General features: G+C 34.8%; 5 protein-coding genes across 6 annotated transcripts; 3 read left to right on the forward strand and 2 right to left on the reverse strand.

The window, feature by feature from the left end:
* Nucleotides 1-79: 79 nt before the first annotated feature.
* Nucleotides 80-5720, reverse strand: ythc-2 (putative ATP-dependent RNA helicase spindle-E). Its single transcript, NM_059859.5, has 14 exons — nucleotides 5652-5720; nucleotides 5090-5557; nucleotides 4767-5039; nucleotides 4201-4710; nucleotides 3772-4147; nucleotides 3392-3688; nucleotides 3222-3347; nucleotides 2360-2996; nucleotides 1917-2313; nucleotides 1471-1706; nucleotides 1314-1423; nucleotides 1163-1267; nucleotides 505-1116; nucleotides 80-372 (listed from the first exon to the last, which is right to left on the reverse strand). Exons 1-14 carry the CDS (start codon nucleotides 5714-5716, stop codon nucleotides 307-309), a joined length of 4278 nt encoding a protein of 1425 aa, NP_492260.1. The 5' UTR covers nucleotides 5717-5720; the 3' UTR covers nucleotides 80-306.
* Nucleotides 5721-6027: 307 nt separating this feature from the next.
* On the forward strand, nucleotides 6028-10592 carry cep-1 (Transcription factor cep-1). 2 transcript variants are annotated; one of them, NM_001026307.8, is made up of 13 exons: nucleotides 6028-6073; nucleotides 6125-6204; nucleotides 6257-6330; nucleotides 6382-6544; nucleotides 6670-6762; nucleotides 6807-6967; nucleotides 7193-7430; nucleotides 7932-8097; nucleotides 8542-8683; nucleotides 9196-9409; nucleotides 9764-10000; nucleotides 10066-10187; nucleotides 10236-10592. In NM_001026307.8, the coding sequence occupies exons 1-13, from the start codon at nucleotides 6034-6036 to the stop codon at nucleotides 10438-10440; spliced, it is 1935 nt and encodes a 644-aa protein (NP_001021478.1). In that variant the 5' UTR covers nucleotides 6028-6033; the 3' UTR covers nucleotides 10441-10592. The 2 variants fall into 2 exon arrangements, with proteins under 2 accessions (NP_001021478.1, NP_001379445.1); NM_001392668.1 differs by lacking the exons at nucleotides 6028-6073; nucleotides 6125-6204; nucleotides 6257-6330; ... (4 more) ...; nucleotides 7932-8097; nucleotides 8542-8683 and having other exon boundaries at nucleotides 10236-10587.
* Nucleotides 10593-10794: 202 nt separating this feature from the next.
* Nucleotides 10795-11380, reverse strand: rpl-23A.2 (Large ribosomal subunit protein uL23B). Its single transcript, NM_001383465.2, has 3 exons — nucleotides 11233-11380; nucleotides 10993-11185; nucleotides 10795-10948 (listed from the first exon to the last, which is right to left on the reverse strand). The coding sequence occupies exons 1-3, from the start codon at nucleotides 11376-11378 to the stop codon at nucleotides 10847-10849; spliced, it is 441 nt and encodes a 146-aa protein (NP_001369950.1). The 5' UTR covers nucleotides 11379-11380; the 3' UTR covers nucleotides 10795-10846.
* An 802-nt stretch (nucleotides 11381-12182) lies between these two features.
* On the forward strand, nucleotides 12183-14517 carry C34B7.1 (UPAR/Ly6 domain-containing protein). The gene is made up of 8 exons (NM_059863.5): nucleotides 12183-12479; nucleotides 12641-12961; nucleotides 13334-13546; nucleotides 13598-13681; nucleotides 13724-13927; nucleotides 13970-14047; nucleotides 14094-14214; nucleotides 14267-14517. Exons 1-8 carry the CDS (start codon nucleotides 12347-12349, stop codon nucleotides 14433-14435), a joined length of 1323 nt encoding a protein of 440 aa, NP_492264.1. The 5' UTR covers nucleotides 12183-12346; the 3' UTR covers nucleotides 14436-14517.
* A 297-nt stretch (nucleotides 14518-14814) lies between these two features.
* On the forward strand, nucleotides 14815-18460 carry mys-4 (Histone acetyltransferase). The gene is made up of 7 exons (NM_059864.4): nucleotides 14815-14971; nucleotides 15028-15115; nucleotides 15162-15286; nucleotides 15342-15436; nucleotides 15659-15738; nucleotides 15785-16293; nucleotides 16839-18460. Exons 1-7 carry the CDS (start codon nucleotides 14931-14933, stop codon nucleotides 17752-17754), a joined length of 1854 nt encoding a protein of 617 aa, NP_492265.1. The 5' UTR covers nucleotides 14815-14930; the 3' UTR covers nucleotides 17755-18460.
* Nucleotides 18461-18619: the final 159 nt, after the last annotated feature.

Consider the following 18619-nt stretch of genomic DNA (forward strand, 5'->3'; position numbering starts at 1 on the left):
TATTAGAAAGAGGTTGTCAATTATTTAAAATAGAAAATCAGAAGTAAACTGGGAAAATTATACAAAGTGAATTATGAATCAACAATGAGAATTCTTTATTACGAATAAAAAAGGGATATAATTTAGAAAACATGGAAATCAACGAATACAAAGAAAAAAGATAAAGAGAAGATTCATAAAGCAGGAATACTCTAGAATGATCAGCTAAATTATCCATTTTGGAGTACAAATTGAAAATGAAACAAAAATGGCAAGTTTATAACGATTTCAGAAAAAAAAACAAACCGGAAAACATTTAACTACCGGTTACTCGTTGCGAGGATTGTGCTCATACAATTTGCGCGATAGGCCACGTCCACGAAATTGATTACCCTAAATTGGAACAATGAAAGATAAACTTGTATATTATTTAGACATAATTTTTTTTTTCAAATTAGGAACCGAAATCTACAGTGTGAACACTTTTCCCTTTAAACCAAAAAAAAAGCCCTGCCTCTTACTCACACTTGTATAGGAAAATCCTCCTCTGCTAACACCTCTTGTGTTGAAATTTCCCCCTTGATATGGGATGTGACCATGAATTCCAGACGACTCCATATATTGATGATTACCATTGTGACCATGTTCTCCATAACTTGTATTCATCGAATGAAAATCAAATTGCGGAGTCCACGATTGGTACTGATTCTGTGGCAGTTGGATGTTATAATGTGGATAACTATAATTATGGCTATAATGATGATTGTTACTACTTGACGATTGATGCGATGTGCTCATATTTTGATTGTAATGACTATTTCGCATTAAATCCGGAGGTGGAAAATTGTGAGACGGAAAGTTGGATGTTGTCTTCGTTTGATGATTTTTTGGTGGTTTAGACTGTTTTCTTGAATTTCCATGTGAGACAGCCTCTTTAGGTTTTCTTGATTCTCGTTCTGTTGACTTTTGATTGGGATCCGAGTGATTTCTACGATTATTATCATTCCTCACAATGCTCGCATACGGATTCTCGGAGTTTGAGTAGAATTTCAGATTTAAATGGGGCATGACCACAGGTGCAAAGTTGTAGCGTTTATTTTCAGATTCCAATACGTAACGAATCAATTCCAACATTTCCTGAAAGATCGAATAATAAATTATGTTAATTTATCGCCAAACTCACTAAATCTGCAAGCGAAGTTTGTTTTCCGAATGTATCAGGATCAGATATTCCTTTCACGAAAAAGTGCATAAATTTGTGACGAAGACGTAGAAAATGGCAAAGATTCTGAAAGTTTTATAGATTTCTAATACTAACATAACATTATAAATACCTTCTTTACAGATCTCACATTGTACCACTCGTCAAGCTTCAAAAGGGAAAGACTTGCACCCCATGGCAATGGTTTATCTTCAACGGAAATATCTTCACCTTCTTCGAAGACTGAAAATAATTATTATAATTAAATATTATTCCAGATATCTACTTACTGATATTATTATCCTCAATCGTTCTCTCGTCAAGCCTTATTGGACCAGTGAACAACAAGGCAGTCATCGATGGAATGACAGTGACAGTTTTCATGGAAAGTGATCTATCGGATGGCATCTGACACATTTCTTGAAAAGCGACATATTCGACACGAGGACTTTTCTCACTTTTCCCCATTTTAACGATTTGCTTCTTTACCATCGACGACGGGTGCAAAAATGCTGGCTTGTCGTTGCTGAAAAATCTTGTCGTTGCAAAAAAATTGTTATTAAATTAATGGTCTACCGTGTAGAGTTACTGAAAACCTTTGATTAATTAAAGGTTGAGTACCGAAAAGTTTCAAATTTGAGAACTCCACTTTTAAAGTGATTGCTAAATTTTTTAATAATCGTCAAAGAAATCGTTTTTTTTTACAAAAGTCTGAAAAACCTTCAAAAACACTCACAAAGTCTGCACTTTTTTCAAGTTTGATTCGGACGCAGAAACACCAATAAATGGATAGCATCCAGCCGCAATAACTGCCTGTATCATTGGCCAACATTGAGAAAACTGATTGAAATGGTGATCAGTTAAAACAGTTAACACGTCCCTATTAGGAGATATATTAATTAATTTGGCTCGTACGAGTTCTCGAAGCAATTGCCGTCGCGTTCCTTGAACCATCCTCATAGTGGAAAAGTTGAGAAAATGATCACGACAAAACTGATTCTGTTGACTGTTGTTTTTAGAGCAGAATTCATTGCATAGTCGAATGTACAGCAAATGATCCGATAAATCCTGTTGTGCCATTTCGAATTTCATTTTGGATTGCAGATCACGATCTTCGGACAGTGCTAGGACATCTGAAAAAAAGAAGAATTCACAAAAGTTTATTTTCCGTTAACTTACAAGGTTCTCTGGACGCAAGTAGTGCTACCAAATTGACAATTGGAGTGAGACATTTGAGTGCTAAACCAAACAAAAGCATCCGTGATAACTGTGGATCAAGTGGAAGTCTTGCCATTAATCTTCCTAAATCTGTCAGTTCTGGATCTTCGGGATTTTCGCTGTTCTCGGCTTCCTCATCATTTTTCAAGCCTTCTTCATTCCCAGAATTGTCGTAAATTTTGATTGGAGTATAAAATGCTCCAATTTGTTCCAGAAAAGTGATCGCCTGCAGAATAGACTCTTTCTCTGGAGGTTCTGGCGCCAATGACAAGAACTCGGAAATCTTTAATGTTTTCGGAGCGAACAATTTCGCATGTAATGTGACGTCGTAAATCGCCGCTCTTTTCATTTCAGCAATTTGTGTTTCGGGCATAGAATTGTATTCTTGCTCTGTATAAAGACGAATACAATATCCATTGGCCACACGGCCAGCTCTGCCAGATCTCTGATCTGCGTTGCTCCGAGCAATTGGTTTCACTGTAAGTGTGCTGAGCTTCGCTTCATGATCAAATGATTTTTCTTTAACTTTTCCAGTGTCCACAACGAAAATTACGTCTTCGATGGTGATTGAGGCTTCAGCAATGTTCGTGGCGAGAATCTGGAATGGGGAAGATATTTAGAAAGTGGGAAATAATTTAGTTTATGTTCATTAGAAGTCTGGGTGCTGCGTCTGAGATCGGCAGTCGAACAAGTATGCTTCTTTCAGTATGACAAGCCAACGTTTTCATTCAAAAATTAATAATAAAGATTTTAGTAGAACATTATTTTTGATTCAAAGTTGGCATGTCAAACTGAAATAAAAACTCCCTGTTAGGAGTCTTACAATTTTCCTTGTGTCCTTTGGAACAGACTTGAAAATGTCGCCATGATTTATACTGGTCATTTGAGAGTGTAATGGCAAGACGATCACATTCTTCATATTTTTTAGACTGTTCTTCCAACAATCGATCTAAAAATATAATTTTTTGAATAAGAAGCTCAATATAAACCAACCGCTTTCAACATCTGCTGAATATCCTCGTATCCTGGGAGAAAAACTAGAATCGTTCCAAAAACTGGGCTGTCAGCAAGGTATTGAATGACTTGATCAAGTAACACATAGTCGACTGAATTGTTAGAAGAGGAACCATAGAACAAATTATATTTCTCTCCGAAACGAAGTTTCGAAAAATCCGTTTTATCGACGACGTCATTCATTTGAGGATGATAATAAACTGTTCGATCCGGAAGTGCTGTTTTTAATTCTTCTTTGAACTTTTTCTCAAGAAGAGTAGAAATACGTTGTTTTTCCTGAAAAAAAAGTATTGGATATAAGATCAAAATTTCTTTAAATGTTTGAAATCAAAATAGTTTCATATTTTTGCATTCCTCACCCCAAAACCTCCAAATGGCGTAAATTTCGCCAAACCACTAGAAATGCCGAGAGTAGGAGTTGGAGATGGTGGTGACTTGGTGGTTGAAGCTGGATTCTCACATGTAAATGTGAGTGGACCACGTGGCATCAAACATCTTTCTCTCTTCTGTTGGAGTAACGCTTGTGCTGATTGATTGGGATTCGTCGTATATTTCACATCATTGATGAATACCGAGTTAGGTGTGGTTGGACGAAATTCAACAGTAATCACAGGACGAATATCTGGATTCCCTATTATATTCATGTACTGACGCATTGCTCTCTCGTCAATGATATCACCATCTGGTGTACTGCAGGGCCCAGAAGTCCACTCGCGTTCTTCAATCGGCGAATTTCTAAAATTTGGAAATTTGAGAAGAGTCAGTCGCTACATGAATAAGAAACCTACCTTTTTGTATTCGCAGCCATCTTTGTTACTGGTTTAGACAAAGTGGAAAGTGAACTATCAGCAGCTCTCTGCTTGGCTTTATCCTTCTCTTCCCTTTCAACAGCTTCAATTTCATCTTTCCAATCCTCTTCTTCATATTCGGCAGTAGAGAAGAAGGCTTTCGATTCAGGTGGTTGATAGCCAGTCATTGCAAGAATTTGATCCAAATAGAAAACTTTCACATCAAATGCTCGAGATTCAATACGAATCACATCCATTGAATGATTTTCAAAATAATTCGAGAACAATTGCATATTTCCTTCGATCGTTGCTGACATCAGAATGACTTTGAGATCTGGACGCATTTTTAGACATTCACGTAGTGCAATTAGAAGATAATCTGTGTTGATTTCACGTTCGTGGATCTCGTCCATCACAATGTGCGTTATTCCAGAGGCAACTGGGTCAGATGTGAGCATTCTTAGAAGAACACCAGTGGTACAATATGTCAGAACAGTATCGTCGCTTCGTCTGCAAAGAAAAATGAAGTTGAAACAAAGTGATATCGAGAGAAAAGTGTGAATTACCTGCTATCAAGTCTAACTTGATATCCAACAGTGCGTCCAATGGGCTCTCCACGTTCCCTCGCAACTCGTTCAGCAATTGAAATTGCAGCAATACGACGAGGTTGTGTGACCATCACACGAACATGTTTATTATTTTCGTGCGCTTCATCGAGAATGAATTGTGGTACTTGTGTAGTTTTTCCACATCCAGTTCCTCCACTGATGATAACCACATTGCACGAGCTAATAGATTTCAGCACTTGGTCACAATATTTGGAAGCTGGCAGTGAATTTCTGAAATTTTTAATGTTATAGGAGTAACTATTTATACAGTTTTCACAAACCTGACTTTTTGTAACTCTTTTGAGCATTTTGACTTTGGTGGGATCACCATTCTATCACTAATATGCCCCTTCGTGGTGTGCATTTGTTTTGTCTGTGTCTCTGTCAAAAACTCGTCCATTTCTTCTCTGGTGATCGGATGCTTTTCGACAAACTTCGACAGCTTCTGAAGACACTCGAAGGATGGAGTGATTGGCTCAGTTGCAACAAGAGTTGACTTGGATAGTCTGTTCACTCTCTTCGACAGAATCATGTACCGATCTGGCTCTCTTCCATGAGATTTGGTTGTCATTTCATTGAGTAGCGCGACCTCGTGCATCACCTTTCTCTGATCTCTTCCCATAGGTTCAAGTGTCGTGTTCTTTTGTCCACTTTTCAGAAACGAACGAATGATTTCATTCGCCACCCGTCGATACTCTTTGCGAGTGTCATTATCTGTACCTCGTGGCAAGACCCGCGATGCATCAAACCTGAAAATTGTTTACAGTCATTTGATGATTGAAATATAAGATTTTTCAAAAATATTTGTTTTTTTAATATTAATTTTTTTCAAACAGAACTCACCCGTTTCTAGAACAACGTTTGCTATCAACTCCACCCCGAAAGAATCCAGGTGGTTCGTCTGACATTATGCTGCAATTTTATGAGAATATTCAGACGCAACAACAACGTGACAAACGACGAGATAAAAATCTATCAAGGCTGAAACAATGACAAAAAAGAAATCCCGACAAATGAAAATGGCGCCTAAAACAAACTTTTTTAAAGGACGTCGGGTTTCATTCACAGATGGGTCTCGGAACGAAATCATGGAGTACGGTATCACACACTTGAATTTGAAAGTGAACTTCTTTATTTGTTTCTCTTGCAAGTTTAAACTTAAGTTTTTAATTTTTTCTGCTTGTTTCTCAATAAAATAAAAATATTACTTGATTTGTAGCGCAGAATGGAACCCGATGATTCACAACTCAGTGATATTTTGAAAGGTGAAAAGCTAGAAATCTTGAAATATAGATTTCAATTAAATTTGCTTTCAGATGCAAGAATACCCGATTCGCAGGACATCGGCGTAAATTTGACACAAAATCTAAGCTTCGACACTGTCCAGAAAATGATAGTGAGTTTCCGAAAAAAAAAAATCCTAATTTTCAAATAAATAATTTTATCAGGACGGAGTATTCACTCCAATATTCAGTCAAGGGACTGAAGATTCACTGGAAAAAGATATATTAAAGACGCCTGGGTTCGTTTAAAAAAGAAAAATATGATTTATATTTGAAAATTAATTATTCAGAATTTCAACTATCTATAACGGAATACTGGGCAATGGCGAGGAAACCAAGAAAAGAACGCCAAAGATTTCCGATGCTTTCGAACCGGATTTGAATACTTCTGGAGATGTATTCGACAGTGATAAATCAGAAGATGGTTTAATGAATGATGAATCATATCTATCGGTTAGTAAATGAAATAGGAAGTGAAGAATGCAATGAAAAGGCATAAAAAACTAATTGAAGACAGTTGAACTCTTCTACTTTTGCAAATTATCAAAATACAATCATTAAATAATCCAAAGCTTCAGAATACAACGTTGTCGCAAGTTGTGCTCGACTCCCAAAAGTATGAATATCTTCGAGTACGTACAGAGGAAGAACAGCAACTTGTAATTGAGAAGGTGAGTATTATTGAAATTATATCTATAGAGAATCTAATTTCCAGCGTGCCAGAGAACGATTTATTCGAAAATCGATGAAAATCGCGGAAGAAACAGCATTATCCTATGAAAATGACGGATCGAGAGAGCTTTCTGAAACTATGACACAGAAGGTTACACAAATGGATTTTACGGAAACAAATGTGCCTTTTGATGGAAATGATGAGTGAGGAGTTTTGTATTTTTCGGATTTAGTGGAAATTTTCAATTAAAACAAATATATATTTAAAGGTGGACTGTTGCTTTGAAATCAAGACTGCCGCTGAAAGTTTAATATATATTTTTTGAGCAAAACCGAAAAAAATCCAACTTTTATTTTCTGGATTTGTTTTTTGGGTTTGGAGTATTTTTAAGAAAAACTCTCATTCACCCTATTTCACGGTATTTTCAGATCATCGAATTTGGCTGTAAGAGTTCAATCAGATATGAATTTGAATGAAGATTGTGAAAAATGGATGGAAATTGACGTTCTTAAACAGAAAGTGGCAAAAAGTTCAGATATGGCATTTGCAATTTCATCGGAACACGAAAAATATCTTTGGACTAAAATGGGATGTCTAGTGCCGATTCAAGTGAAATGGAAATTGGATAAACGTCATTTTAACAGTAATTTATCACTTAGAATCAGGGTGAGTTGGCGTTAGGATCAAGGGTGTCAATGTCCCGTGAAAATTTCAAAAACGGGACAACGGGACGTCCCGTTTTTTTGAAAACACTCAAAAAACGGGGCAAACGGGGCGGTTAAAAAAAAGAGTGCATAGTTGGCGTAAATTTTAGTGTATTCGAGGCAAACTATTAAAAGAAACTGCATGTAAGTCATTAATCTGCATGAATTTAAGTCTTGAAACAAAACTCAAAAACAGAACTTTAAAATGTGCAACAAAATCATGAGAGAAATTGTCCCGTTCCCGTGATAATTTTAACAACGGGACAACGGGACGTCCCGTTCCCGTGAAAACACTCAAAAAACGGGACAACGGGACATGGGACTTGACACCCTTGGTTAGGATGTAAATGTTTTCACTTTTTGAAAAAAAATCTCTGAGACTACCGTAATACGAAATAAACATTTATTTTGTGCAAAAAATTCAAATTGAGAAAAGAGGCACTAAGTTTGTAAACATTTTCAGTTTGTGAAATACGACAAAAAAGAAAATGTCGAATATGCGATTCGAAATCCAAGAAGTGATGTGATGAAGTGTCGAAGTCATACTGAACGAGAACAACATTTTCCATTTGATTCATTTTTCTACATTAGAAATTCAGAACACGAATTTTCATATAGTGCGGAAAAAGGTAACGTTCGAAATATGAATATAACGGCGAATTCTACAAAATTTTGGTATTATCCAAACATGAAATATTGTGATTTTTGCACCACAAGTACGGTAGTCTCGACACGACAAATTTTTGTTAACTGTAAAATGGAATGCACCTTTAAAGAGTACCGTAATTTTTTGAAGCTGTTTGTTGCGGATTTTTCATAGTTTTTCGATGAAAATTTATTTGGAAACTCAAATAAAACAACAAAAATAACATTAAATTTTTTAAAATGTAATTAAATGGAAAATCGCAATTTTTGAGAAAATCGGCAAATAATTCCGATGGAACATTTTAAAGTCAATTTTTAAACATTTTTTTCAAAATTTTCAGATCAGGCGAATAACTTTCTTAAATATTTTAACACTATTCTAGTTGAATCAACATGTTCAAAATTATTGCATAATAAATAATTTTCAGGAAGTACATTTACATTGATAATGTATCCAGGCGCAGTTCAGGCGAATTTTGATATAATCTTCATGTGTCAAGAGAAGTGCCTTGATTTGGATGATCGACGAAAAACGATGTGCCTTGCGGTCTTTTTGGACGATGAAAATGGGTAAATTCAGACATAATTTCAAATTTGAAAAAAGAATACTGAAAAAGCTTTCTACTACTGTCCTACTGTTGAAGAAATATGCCTTCCTCTATTCACTTGAAACAGTGTTTCTTTTCTACTTAACAAAAAGTCAAAGATTACTTTCAAATAATCAAAATAATTTAAAATATTTATTCCAAAATAGTTTAAAAACGACATCTACTGTTCTTACTATTTCCAGATAGGGGGTCGTGTAAGAGAAATGTAAAAATTCTAGGCCAGTCTGGAGTCATTTAAAAACGCGGCAATGTTTACCGCGTTTCAAATCAATTTTTTGCTAATTTTTTAATAACACTTATTGCTTGATCTTTATTCATAATCAAATACATTTGTGAATTGTTGATCTTTTTTTTTGAACATTTGTTTTCACTCTTTGAATTGGTTCTTTTGAAAAAGCTCTTTATAATCGAGTAAAATTAATAGTGAAAATCTCTCTTTAAACATTTTAATATACTAAATAAAAACCATTTCAGAAACGAAATTCTCCACGCATACATCAAACAAGTTCGAATTGTTGCCTATCCACGACGTGACTGGAAGAATTTCTGTGAGCGAGAAGACGCAAAACAAAAGGATTTCAGATTTCCCGAGTTACCTGCCTACAAGAAGGCGAGCCTAGAATCGATAAATATCAAACAAGAGGTCAATCTAGAGAACATGTTCAACGTGACCAATACTACTGCACAGGTTTGTCTAGAATATGATTTAAAAGAATTTGGAAAATAGTAAATAACTTCAATTTCCAAAATCATGCCTTGTAGAAATATCAATTTTCTGCCAGAAGAATATACCATATTTATCATGATTCTTTTCAATTTTCTATAGAAAAACGTTTTCTTCTTGTTTCCGTCGAATGAACAAAAACTGAATTGAAATTCGATATCTTATCTCCCAATGACTTCCTTTATGCGTAATGTTTGCTCGACCACAAAGCTTTGAAATGTTTTATTTCGATCTAATTTTTTAAATATATATGCTCTAATTCCCAAGACATTCAATTATTTTCTCAACGCAATATGAAATAAGATTTTAAATTTACAGATGGAACCATCAACTTCATATTCATCTCCATCAAACAGTAATAATCGGAAGAGATTTTTGAATGAGTGTGATTCTCCAAATAATGATTATACAATGATGCACAGAACTCCACCAGTAACAGGTTATGCAAGTCGTCTTCATGGATGCGTTCCTCCGATTGAAACTGAACACGAAAACTGTCAATCTCCGTCGATGAAGAGAAGTCGCTGTACCAATTATTCGTTTAGAACGCTCACTGTAAGTATTTTTAGCTCACTCTTAAAGCAATATTATAATTAATTTTGATTCACAATAAATTTCAGCTGTCGACTGCTGAGTATACAAAAGTCGTCGAATTTCTGGCACGCGAAGCAAAAGTTCCCAGATACACTTGGGTTCCGACGCAAGTAGTCTCCCATATATTGCCAACTGAAGGACTTGAAAGGTATTTATAAAGATTTATAAAGATTGCCGTAATTTCTTTTTTTTGAAGATTCCTCACCGCTATAAAAGCAGGGCACGATTCAGTGTTGTTCAATGCAAACGGAATTTATACAATGGGGGATATGATTAGAGAATTCGAGAAACATAATGACATCTTCGAAAGAATTGGTATCGATTCTTCGAAATTGTCGAAATACTACGAAGCGTTTCTCAGCTTTTACCGCATCCAGGAAGCGATGAAACTGCCAAAGTAAAAATCATATCACCACCTGGTTTAATCGCCTAATTTGTTTTCACAATATTCATCCTTTTCAAAGCACCGCATTTCTCACTAGATACTCAAACTGACATTTGTTCCTTTTTATAATCGCATTTTTTCGTAATAAAGTTTGTTCGTTTTATCAATTCAAAACTAATTTTAGACAGTCCGGCTACGAATGATGTTTACGGAGACAAAACGAGTCTGTCGACGAACATAAATCGACTCAGAATGAGAATGTCACCGAGACTTGAAGAGGTATTTGATACTACAATAAAATCTGCTTCCTTTTTGAATCAAATCTGCACGTTGCAATCGAATCGATTGCTTCCCACAAAGCTCAACTACGTTTAATGAATATCTTCATCATAACGGTAACGAACAATGAACAACAAATAGATTTAGATGAATCCGATCTTGTTGGCAACATCAAGAGCATCGTAGTCCGAAGCCAATCGAACGTAAGCTTTCTTCTGTTGGAGTGGAGTAATCAGGGTGTTGACCTGTAAATTTGAAATATTACGTGAACTGATAATTAGGAACATACCTTAACAGCCTTGACGTTGTAAAGGGCATGGACGGCTCTCTTGATGTGATGCTTGTTGGCCTTCTCGTCAACAATGAAGACAAGGGTGTTGTGGTCTTCGATCTTCTTCATGGAGCTCTCGGTGGTGTGTGGAGCCTTGATGACAGCGAAGCTATCGAGCTTGTCTCTGGCTGGAGCAGACTTGCGGGCATATCTATAAAAATCTGTATTAATAATCGATTTTTATTAGAATCGTCTTACCTTGGAGCTCTGGCAGTCACAAGGGTCTTTGGGCGTCTGAAGTGGACTGATGTACGAACGTTCTTGCGAACGTTAGTCTTGCTTCCCTTGACGACAGCTTTCTTGGCTTGGATAGCCTTTCCCACTTTGTTTGATGACGGAGCCATGTCTGCAAGATTTAATAATGAAAGAAAAACTGAAAAATGAGCAAGATCGATGAGAAAACAACAAATTTAGGCCAAAAAATAAGCAAATTTCGAAGGAAAATGAGAAAGTACAAATTTCGTAGGAGGGTGCAGACACGGAGTAAAGAATAGCGTCAGTGGGCAATGATTGACGCAAATATTGTTCAGGATTGAAAAAGGAAGAACAACGCTAAAATTTTAGTGGGGATACATTTCCTTCAAAAATGAACCGAAAATTTAACATTTTGATCTGAATTTCAATGGGGATTACAAATTTAAAGAGTTTTCAGAAGGATTCAACGAAAACTTAATTTTATACGTAAAAAATTTATTAAAAACGAACGGAAAACCGTTGGAAACGACGAAAATCGCGAAAAGAAGCGAAAAAAGTTTAGGAATTGAAACTAAATTTGCATAAGCAGACTACGGTTGTCGTAATCGTGGCGGGACCCACTTGGTAGCAATGCGCTACGCTCCTTCAAATTCCATGTGCCTTTAAAATCGTTTTTAATTAAAATTAAAAACGAATCATTTTTAAATTAAATTTCAATGAAACAAGTGACAAAAACAAATTTTAATGAATAAAGTTTAATATATTAATTTGTTTTTTATTTCAAAAGTTGTTACACAATTTCAACACCCAAGAAAGCTGCTAAACTAGATATAAACTGGAATCACAAAAAATAAATATATCTGCAAATATTTATGATAAATTTCAACTTGTTAGAGTTTAAGTGCACGTCAAGTTCGCACACATTGCCAAAAGCGGAGTCATCCGAAGATAATCTTTTCACCAAATAACACAGCCACTCCTTGTTCCAGAGCTGTATCATGCGCGAATGATGAGTAGATATTTGGGCAAACATTTGTAACCTCCAAGCGTTTTTTAATCTTCTCACAAGCGCCACTTCACAGTCTCGAAACGAAACTATTCCTATTCTTTCCTGAAGATGCTCCGTTTTTTATTTTTACTAAATTTCGCATTTCTTTTTTCGGAGGCGATTCGATGTCGAAGTTGTTACAGTTATAATGGTCAAGCATGTGTAAATGCACCGGATTGTGAATCTGACGTTTGCTTATACGGTATTAATCAAAATTCATTAAATAAATGTAAATGCAGTAACATAATTTAGAAAAAAAAATAATTCCAATAATTTTATTTTCCAAAATTAATTATAAAATTTATAAAATTTCGATATTTTTGAGAGACCATTCACTTCTGAAAAACCCAAAATATTTTCAAGAACAACTAAATGCTGCTAATGGAATAACACATGTCCTTCGTACTTGTTACACAAAGGGAAAAGCTTATCAATTCGATGACGGAGTCACAATGTCTAACCTGAATCAATGTGTGACTCGTACAACACGTCAGGGTCAATACTACGTGGCATTGTGCACAACACAGGATATGTGTAATAATGACTGTAAGACACAAACACAACCAACACTTCCACCAGTAAATCCAACACCTCTCTTGGGATCTGTCACATGTTATGAATGCTCAACAAATGATGGAACTGATTGTCAGACGAATACTTGTGAAGGCGCATACTGTCTTTACGGTATGTTTTTTTTAATATGGAGACGTGTAAAAAATGCGCTCAGTGCAATCATGCTCCAATGCCAAATGAGAAGATCCCGCCCCCTAAGTTGGGTCTCGCTAGGTATCGGCGGCAAAAATAGTAGATTCAAAAATTTCACTTATTTTCGAGGTCTTCGCCCGATTTCAAGCAGTTTTTCGGTTTTATGTTAAGTTTATTGCAGTAAAATCAATTAAAAATGCTTGAAAACGAGTGGAAGCTGACAAAGATTATGGAAAACATTCGAATTTTCGAACTTCCCGCCAATGCCTAACGAGGCTGAACTTATTTATTTGGCGTTGGAGTGCAGTAGCAATTTTATTTCAAAAAACGCCATAAAATAAGAATTTGTAGAGCGTCGCCTATTCAATAATCAAATGTATCTTCGAAAATCATGTCTAATTGAGCCAACTATTCAACTAGATGATGAGACAACAGTTGCAAGCGTTGGATTGTGTGAAGTTAGGAATACTGTAAATAGTAGATATTTTGTGAAAATTTGCAATGATGTGAATCTTTGTAACAATTATTGCAATCCTGGTCAAACCCCGCCTATTCCACAAAGACGTAAGAACTTAGAAATTATAAAAGATCAGTAGTCAAATTGAAACCTTTCAGAACCACTGGTGAGATGCTATGACTGTGAATCTTCAGATTCTGATTGTTTTACGGGTTCATGTGAAGGAAACTTCTGCATTTTCGGTAAGATTATATCATTTTCCAGCTTAACCTATACAATTTAAGAGCGTCAACTTCGAGTTGGAACAACTAAAACATATTATCGTAAATCTTGCTCTGCACTTGCATATGCTCAATACCCAGATGGTACCTACACCGGTGTGCCTAACGTCTGTAACTTTAGAGTTATAAATGATGTTGAATATAATGTCAAGGTGTGTAATACTGGAAATCTATGCAATTCACAATGTACACAAGACACGTCAGCAGGTAGACGCGTAGGTGAGACCACCGTAATAACACGAGTTACAGTAACCTGCACTGAATGTAGTGCCGTCAATTCAGATGATTGCTCTGGTGGGACGTGTCAAGGACGATTTTGCACATTTGGTAAGATCATTGACATAATTTAACTTTACTATGGTTTATACTTCAGTACGATCCAAAAATCAGCTTGATCCTACGAAATCAACAGTGAAAAAATCGTGTGCAACAACGTCGATTCTGAGTTTTCCAGATAATTCTGCGTATACAAATATTAATCATTGTCAGTATAAGTAAGTACACTTTCTAAATTTCAAAATCTAAAATTTAATTCCACATTTTCAGAATGGCTGGTTCCATTCAAACAGCTATAAAAGCATGCAACACATCATTTTGCAACACGGCATGCTCTGACATACCACTTCCAACTCCTGCTCCACAAAATTCGGTTTCATCAAAAGTTTGCAACGCTGAAATATTAATAACTCTGCTTTTGTTGGTTCTTGCTGTGTAACATAAAATCATGTGATCTTATATTTCTCCTTGTATCTGTACAATTCTACGTTCTTTTCATTAATAAACATCTCCATCAATTATCAATTCGTTGAGTTTTAGAAGAAAACTAGAAATTTTCACAATTTCACATCATTAACTAAACCAATGAATGCAATTCCAGTACAAAAGTTGAGAAATCTGTTTCTCCAAGTCTCAACTTCCCGGAATTCTTGGAGTCTCTCTTCCGAAATCCGGCTAATGTTAAAGCAGATAATTTATAAATAATAAAAAAATCAATAGTCCAAAACATTTGTTTTTAGATTTTCAGTTTTTTGATCAGTGCAACTTTTACTTTCAAGTTTACCTTGTTTCTTCTCATGTTTCTCTGTCCACGAAATAGCACTGTGCTGATGTCTGCAAGTGCGCTCGACTGTAAACTTTTGCTTGAGAAATTTTTTGTCGCATTTTTCAGTGTTTTTTTTTTAATATTTTTTACCTGATTTTTAACCGTAAAATGGGGAAAAATTCTACGAAACCCACATCAAAAGCTAACAGGTTTGTGAAATTCAAAGAATAATTAAATTTCTTGTTAAAAATGCATTAATTTTCAGCTCCCCGGAAGGAAAAGCGATGTCTCCCATGAAAACGCAACTGCTCGATGACCAACAGACTCCCAGCTCTTCAAGTTCAAAAAGAAAAGTTAGTTACTATTTTTCACATTACTCTAACAATTATATTCAATCAGAATCTTCGAAAACCTTCCACAGATGACACGCCGTCTAGCAGTGAACCTCTATCGAAAAAAAATCGATTAGATTCAACTGAAACCGCCGAAGAAGATAATACGCGGAGGCGAAGAACTTTGAAACAGTGAGATTTCTATATCAAAAATTGGTAAAGGTATTTTTGAAATGTAATTTTCCAGCGGCGAGGTAGCACTGCCAGTATGTTCATTCTGCAAAGAAGATCAAAAAGCAGACGATGAACCGTTGAAGGAATGTTCAGAATGCAAAGCAAAATGTATGACCATATGTTTTTTAAAATAAAAAAACAAAAATATCTCAAAAAATCGGAATTCGAAACCATAGATTTCCGGCAAAGAATTCAAAAATCAGCCTTTCCGATAATCTTCTGAAAGTTCAGAATAATCAACATTTGAAAGTACTCACTTCCCTTAAAGTATTGATTAACAAAATTAAATTCCAAAAGCTCTAATGTTTTCTTGAAAGTTATTAATTTCAGATCACATACGCAAATGCTTACGATACAAAGAGGAATTTGCAACGAACATATTAAAATTAAATAAATGGTTTTGTCCAAGAGTGAGTCAGGTTTTTGTGGTTTTCGGTCAATTTCCGATATTTTCAGTGCGTGGAATGTGATTCATGTAAAGGTTATATTGGAGATCCATCTAATATTGAATGTACATTTTGCTGCCGAGCATGGCATGGATCATGTGCTCCAAAAGGATATTCTCCATCAGGAGAATTTGATTCAGATTGGTACTGTATTGCATGTTGTCGTGTCAAAGGAATCAAAATTTGGCATACTACATCAATTTCTCACCGTTCTCACCCGTCAGCACCTGTCAAAGAACGAAAAACGAAAAGAGGAGGAGCCGCGCGGAAGGATGAACTGGAATTCGAAGGAGATATTGATGAGCTTAAAGATTTATTGGCAAAACGAGATTTGACATTTGAAATTTTGAACTATGAAGCCGGTTTCAGTTCGAAAAAACCACTTCCATACACGCCGACTTCGAGTGGAAAAAAGAATAAGAAAAAGCAACAGAAATCGCCCGTTCGGGAAGAATTTGATTATTCGAATGCTGAAAGAAGTCCGGATTTTCCGAAAGTTGTTCGAGCGGATTTAGAATTGTAAGTTTTTTTTGATATATAGCCAGTGTACTTCCTGTATTTTTCTTTAAAATTTGGTGACAGATTATAGAAAAATACTTTCTTAGTCTGAAATTAGTTGTTATTTTGGTTGGAAGAACTGAGAAAGTGCTCAAAAATTTTCTGTAAGTAAAAATTGCCGGAAAAAAGCCGACAAATGTTCAAAAAAAATAATTCCGGCAATTTCCGATTTTCAGAAAATTTTTGGCCACTTTAAAAAATTGTTTCAAATAAAATAAATACTATTTTTAAACAAAGCAATTTTTTTCTATATTCTACCATCAAATTTTAGTGAGCAAAAATTGTAATAACATACTTATAAAATTTTAATAAATTTTTTCAATTTTGCAAAGATAAAAAAAACGGCCAATTTATTTTTGAATTCCCAGAATCCGAAAAATAGTTTTTTTTCACCAAAAAACCCTCTAAACAATTATCAGGAAAATAAACAAAGAAAAATTCAGAGAAAAAAAAAGAAAATTATGATTAATCCTTACAAAACAAAAATAATTTCATATTAATTTCAGATTCAAAGCAACAAAATCAGAAGCTTATCAACAGACACCGATTTTCAATCCTCATCCCGAAGGCCAATTTCTTCACTTCGGCACCGGAAAAGCTTGTAAAGCAATATACAGCTCTGCATACGAAGAACCTCTTCACTCATCAGCTCATCTTTACGCATGCAAGTTCTGCCTACATACAACTAATTTAAAAGAAGATTTGATTGTTCATTGGGATATTTGTAATGCAAAACATCCACCAGGAACAGAAATTTATCGAAATGATGGACTCGCATTCTTTGAAGTTGATGGAGCTGTACAGAAGAAGTACTGTCAGGATTTGTGTCTTATTTCAAAGTTATTTATTGCATCAAAGACACTTTACGATGAAGTTGAAACATTTAAATTCTATGTTCTATGCGAAATTACAACGGAAGGATATGTGATTGTTGGATATTTTTCAAAAGAGAAGAACCCATCGAAAAACAATAATTTGTCATGTCTTTTGGTACTTCCAATGGTTCAAAAAATGGGTTACGGTCGTCTTCTAATCGATATGAGCTATGAACTTTCTCGTTTGGAAATGAGAATTGGACATCCCGAGCATCCACTATCAGATCTTGGAATTTTGGCATATCGTGGATATTGGCGTTCAAGTCTTCTATGTTATATTCGGGAGCATCGGAATTATGATCGACTTAATATTAAAGATATGTGTCTAGCAACAAGGATTGCTCCAGTCGATATAGTAAATCAATTAATGTTGGATAATATGATTGTACTCAAAGGAGGCGTTTACTCAATTAAAATTGGCAAACGAGCACTGAAATTCCCACTTTCTCAATGTCGCCGTCGATTTGTAGATCCTTCTCAACTTTTTTGGAAACCGAAGCCATCGGCCGAACGGTTGGATCCTACTAAAATTAACAATTATGTATGACTGTTAATATCAATATGGTGCAATGACAATTTGATCTGCAGTAATTTCACAAGATTTTGACATGACCTCAATGGTACACGGATTTATTTAGAAAGTTTTTATCAAATTTTTTCGTTTCCAAACAGAAAAAAAAACACATTGTTCAATAAAAACCGTTTATTAGTACCTTAAAAATAAATTGATTCGAAACAATTTTTAACAGAAAAATGAAAATAAAACGACAAAATTCGCTAAAAATGATGTAATTTAATTGAAAAATGCAAGAAAAATGAACAAAACAGCGTCAGAATCTTGTGAAATTACGATAGAATTGATATTCCCAGTGTATTAACAAAAAGTTTTTTTTTGTGAAAATTTCAACTTTTATATTTAATAAGGCATTTTTTGTAATATAGTTTTTTTAATCATTAAAAAGAAGTAAAGTCTCCCTAAGTTTAATAATTTGTTTCTTTATATATTTTTTTTTGTTTTGTTTGAGTTGTTTTTATAATGGAAATTTAAATTTGATTTTTAAAAAAAATTAATTCCAAATTGTCCATGTCCCATGATATTTTTGAGACAAAATTCTAAATTTGTCCATTCTTTGTTTCATGTATTCATTCTCAAATTATTTGATTTTAAACAAAAAGTATCTCGTTTCCTACCCCATCTATAAATCTCACACGCCGTTTTAATGTCATTTCATTTAATAATGAATTTTACTTTTTTTTAAACTTCCTGAATTTGGAAAATGAATTTGAATAATTTCTGTAAATATTTTTTTAAAGGATTATCGCTGAAAATTTAAAATTACAGCGAAAAATGTACCAGACGACGCACCAAAAATACTGTACTCGGTCTCGACACGAAAATTTTTTTCTGTTTT

Source organism: Caenorhabditis elegans, chromosome I (assembly GCF_000002985.6).
Source record: "Caenorhabditis elegans chromosome I".
In the NCBI taxonomy this organism is placed as follows: Eukaryota; Metazoa; Nematoda; class Chromadorea; order Rhabditida; family Rhabditidae; genus Caenorhabditis; species Caenorhabditis elegans.

Bases quoted from the DNA above. Each gene is read 5' to 3' on its own strand.
- ythc-2 (NM_059859.5), bottom strand. From the start codon at position 5,716: ATGTCAGACGAACCACCTGGATTCTTTCGGGGTGGAGTTGATAGCAAA. The intron at 5,040-5,089 runs GTTTGTGAAAAC...TAAAAATTTCAG, and splicing joins AAAGAGTTACAAAAAGTCAG to AAATTCACTGCCAGCTTCCA. The intron at 2,997-3,221 runs GTAAGACTCCTA...TCCCCATTCCAG, and splicing joins CAAAGGACACAAGGAAAATT to ATTCTCGCCACGAACATTGC.
- cep-1 (NM_001026307.8), top strand. From the start codon at position 6,034: ATGGAACCCGATGATTCACAACTCAGTGATATTTTGAAAG. The intron at 6,968-7,192 runs GTGAGGAGTTTT...CGGTATTTTCAG, and splicing joins CCTTTTGATGGAAATGATGA to ATCATCGAATTTGGCTGTAA. The intron at 8,098-8,541 runs GTAACGTTCGAA...AATAATTTTCAG, and splicing joins TTCATATAGTGCGGAAAAAG to GAAGTACATTTACATTGATA.
- rpl-23A.2 (NM_001383465.2), bottom strand. From the start codon at position 11,378: ATGGCTCCGTCATCAAACAAAGTGGGAAAGGCTATCCAAGCCAAGAAA. The intron at 11,186-11,232 runs GTAAGACGATTC...AGATTTTTATAG, and splicing joins GTGACTGCCAGAGCTCCAAG to ATATGCCCGCAAGTCTGCTC. The intron at 10,949-10,992 runs GTATGTTCCTAA...TCAAATTTACAG, and splicing joins ACAACGTCAAGGCTGTTAAG to GTCAACACCCTGATTACTCC.
- C34B7.1 (NM_059863.5), top strand. From the start codon at position 12,347: ATGCTCCGTTTTTTATTTTTACTAAATTTCGCATTTCTTTTTTCGGAG. The intron at 12,480-12,640 runs GTATTAATCAAA...AATATTTTCAAG, and splicing joins ATCTGACGTTTGCTTATACG to AACAACTAAATGCTGCTAAT. The intron at 12,962-13,333 runs GTATGTTTTTTT...AAGAATTTGTAG, and splicing joins AGGCGCATACTGTCTTTACG to AGCGTCGCCTATTCAATAAT.
- mys-4 (NM_059864.4), top strand. From the start codon at position 14,931: ATGGGGAAAAATTCTACGAAACCCACATCAAAAGCTAACAG. The intron at 14,972-15,027 runs GTTTGTGAAATT...ATTAATTTTCAG, and splicing joins CCCACATCAAAAGCTAACAG to CTCCCCGGAAGGAAAAGCGA. The intron at 15,739-15,784 runs GTGAGTCAGGTT...CGATATTTTCAG, and splicing joins ATAAATGGTTTTGTCCAAGA to TGCGTGGAATGTGATTCATG.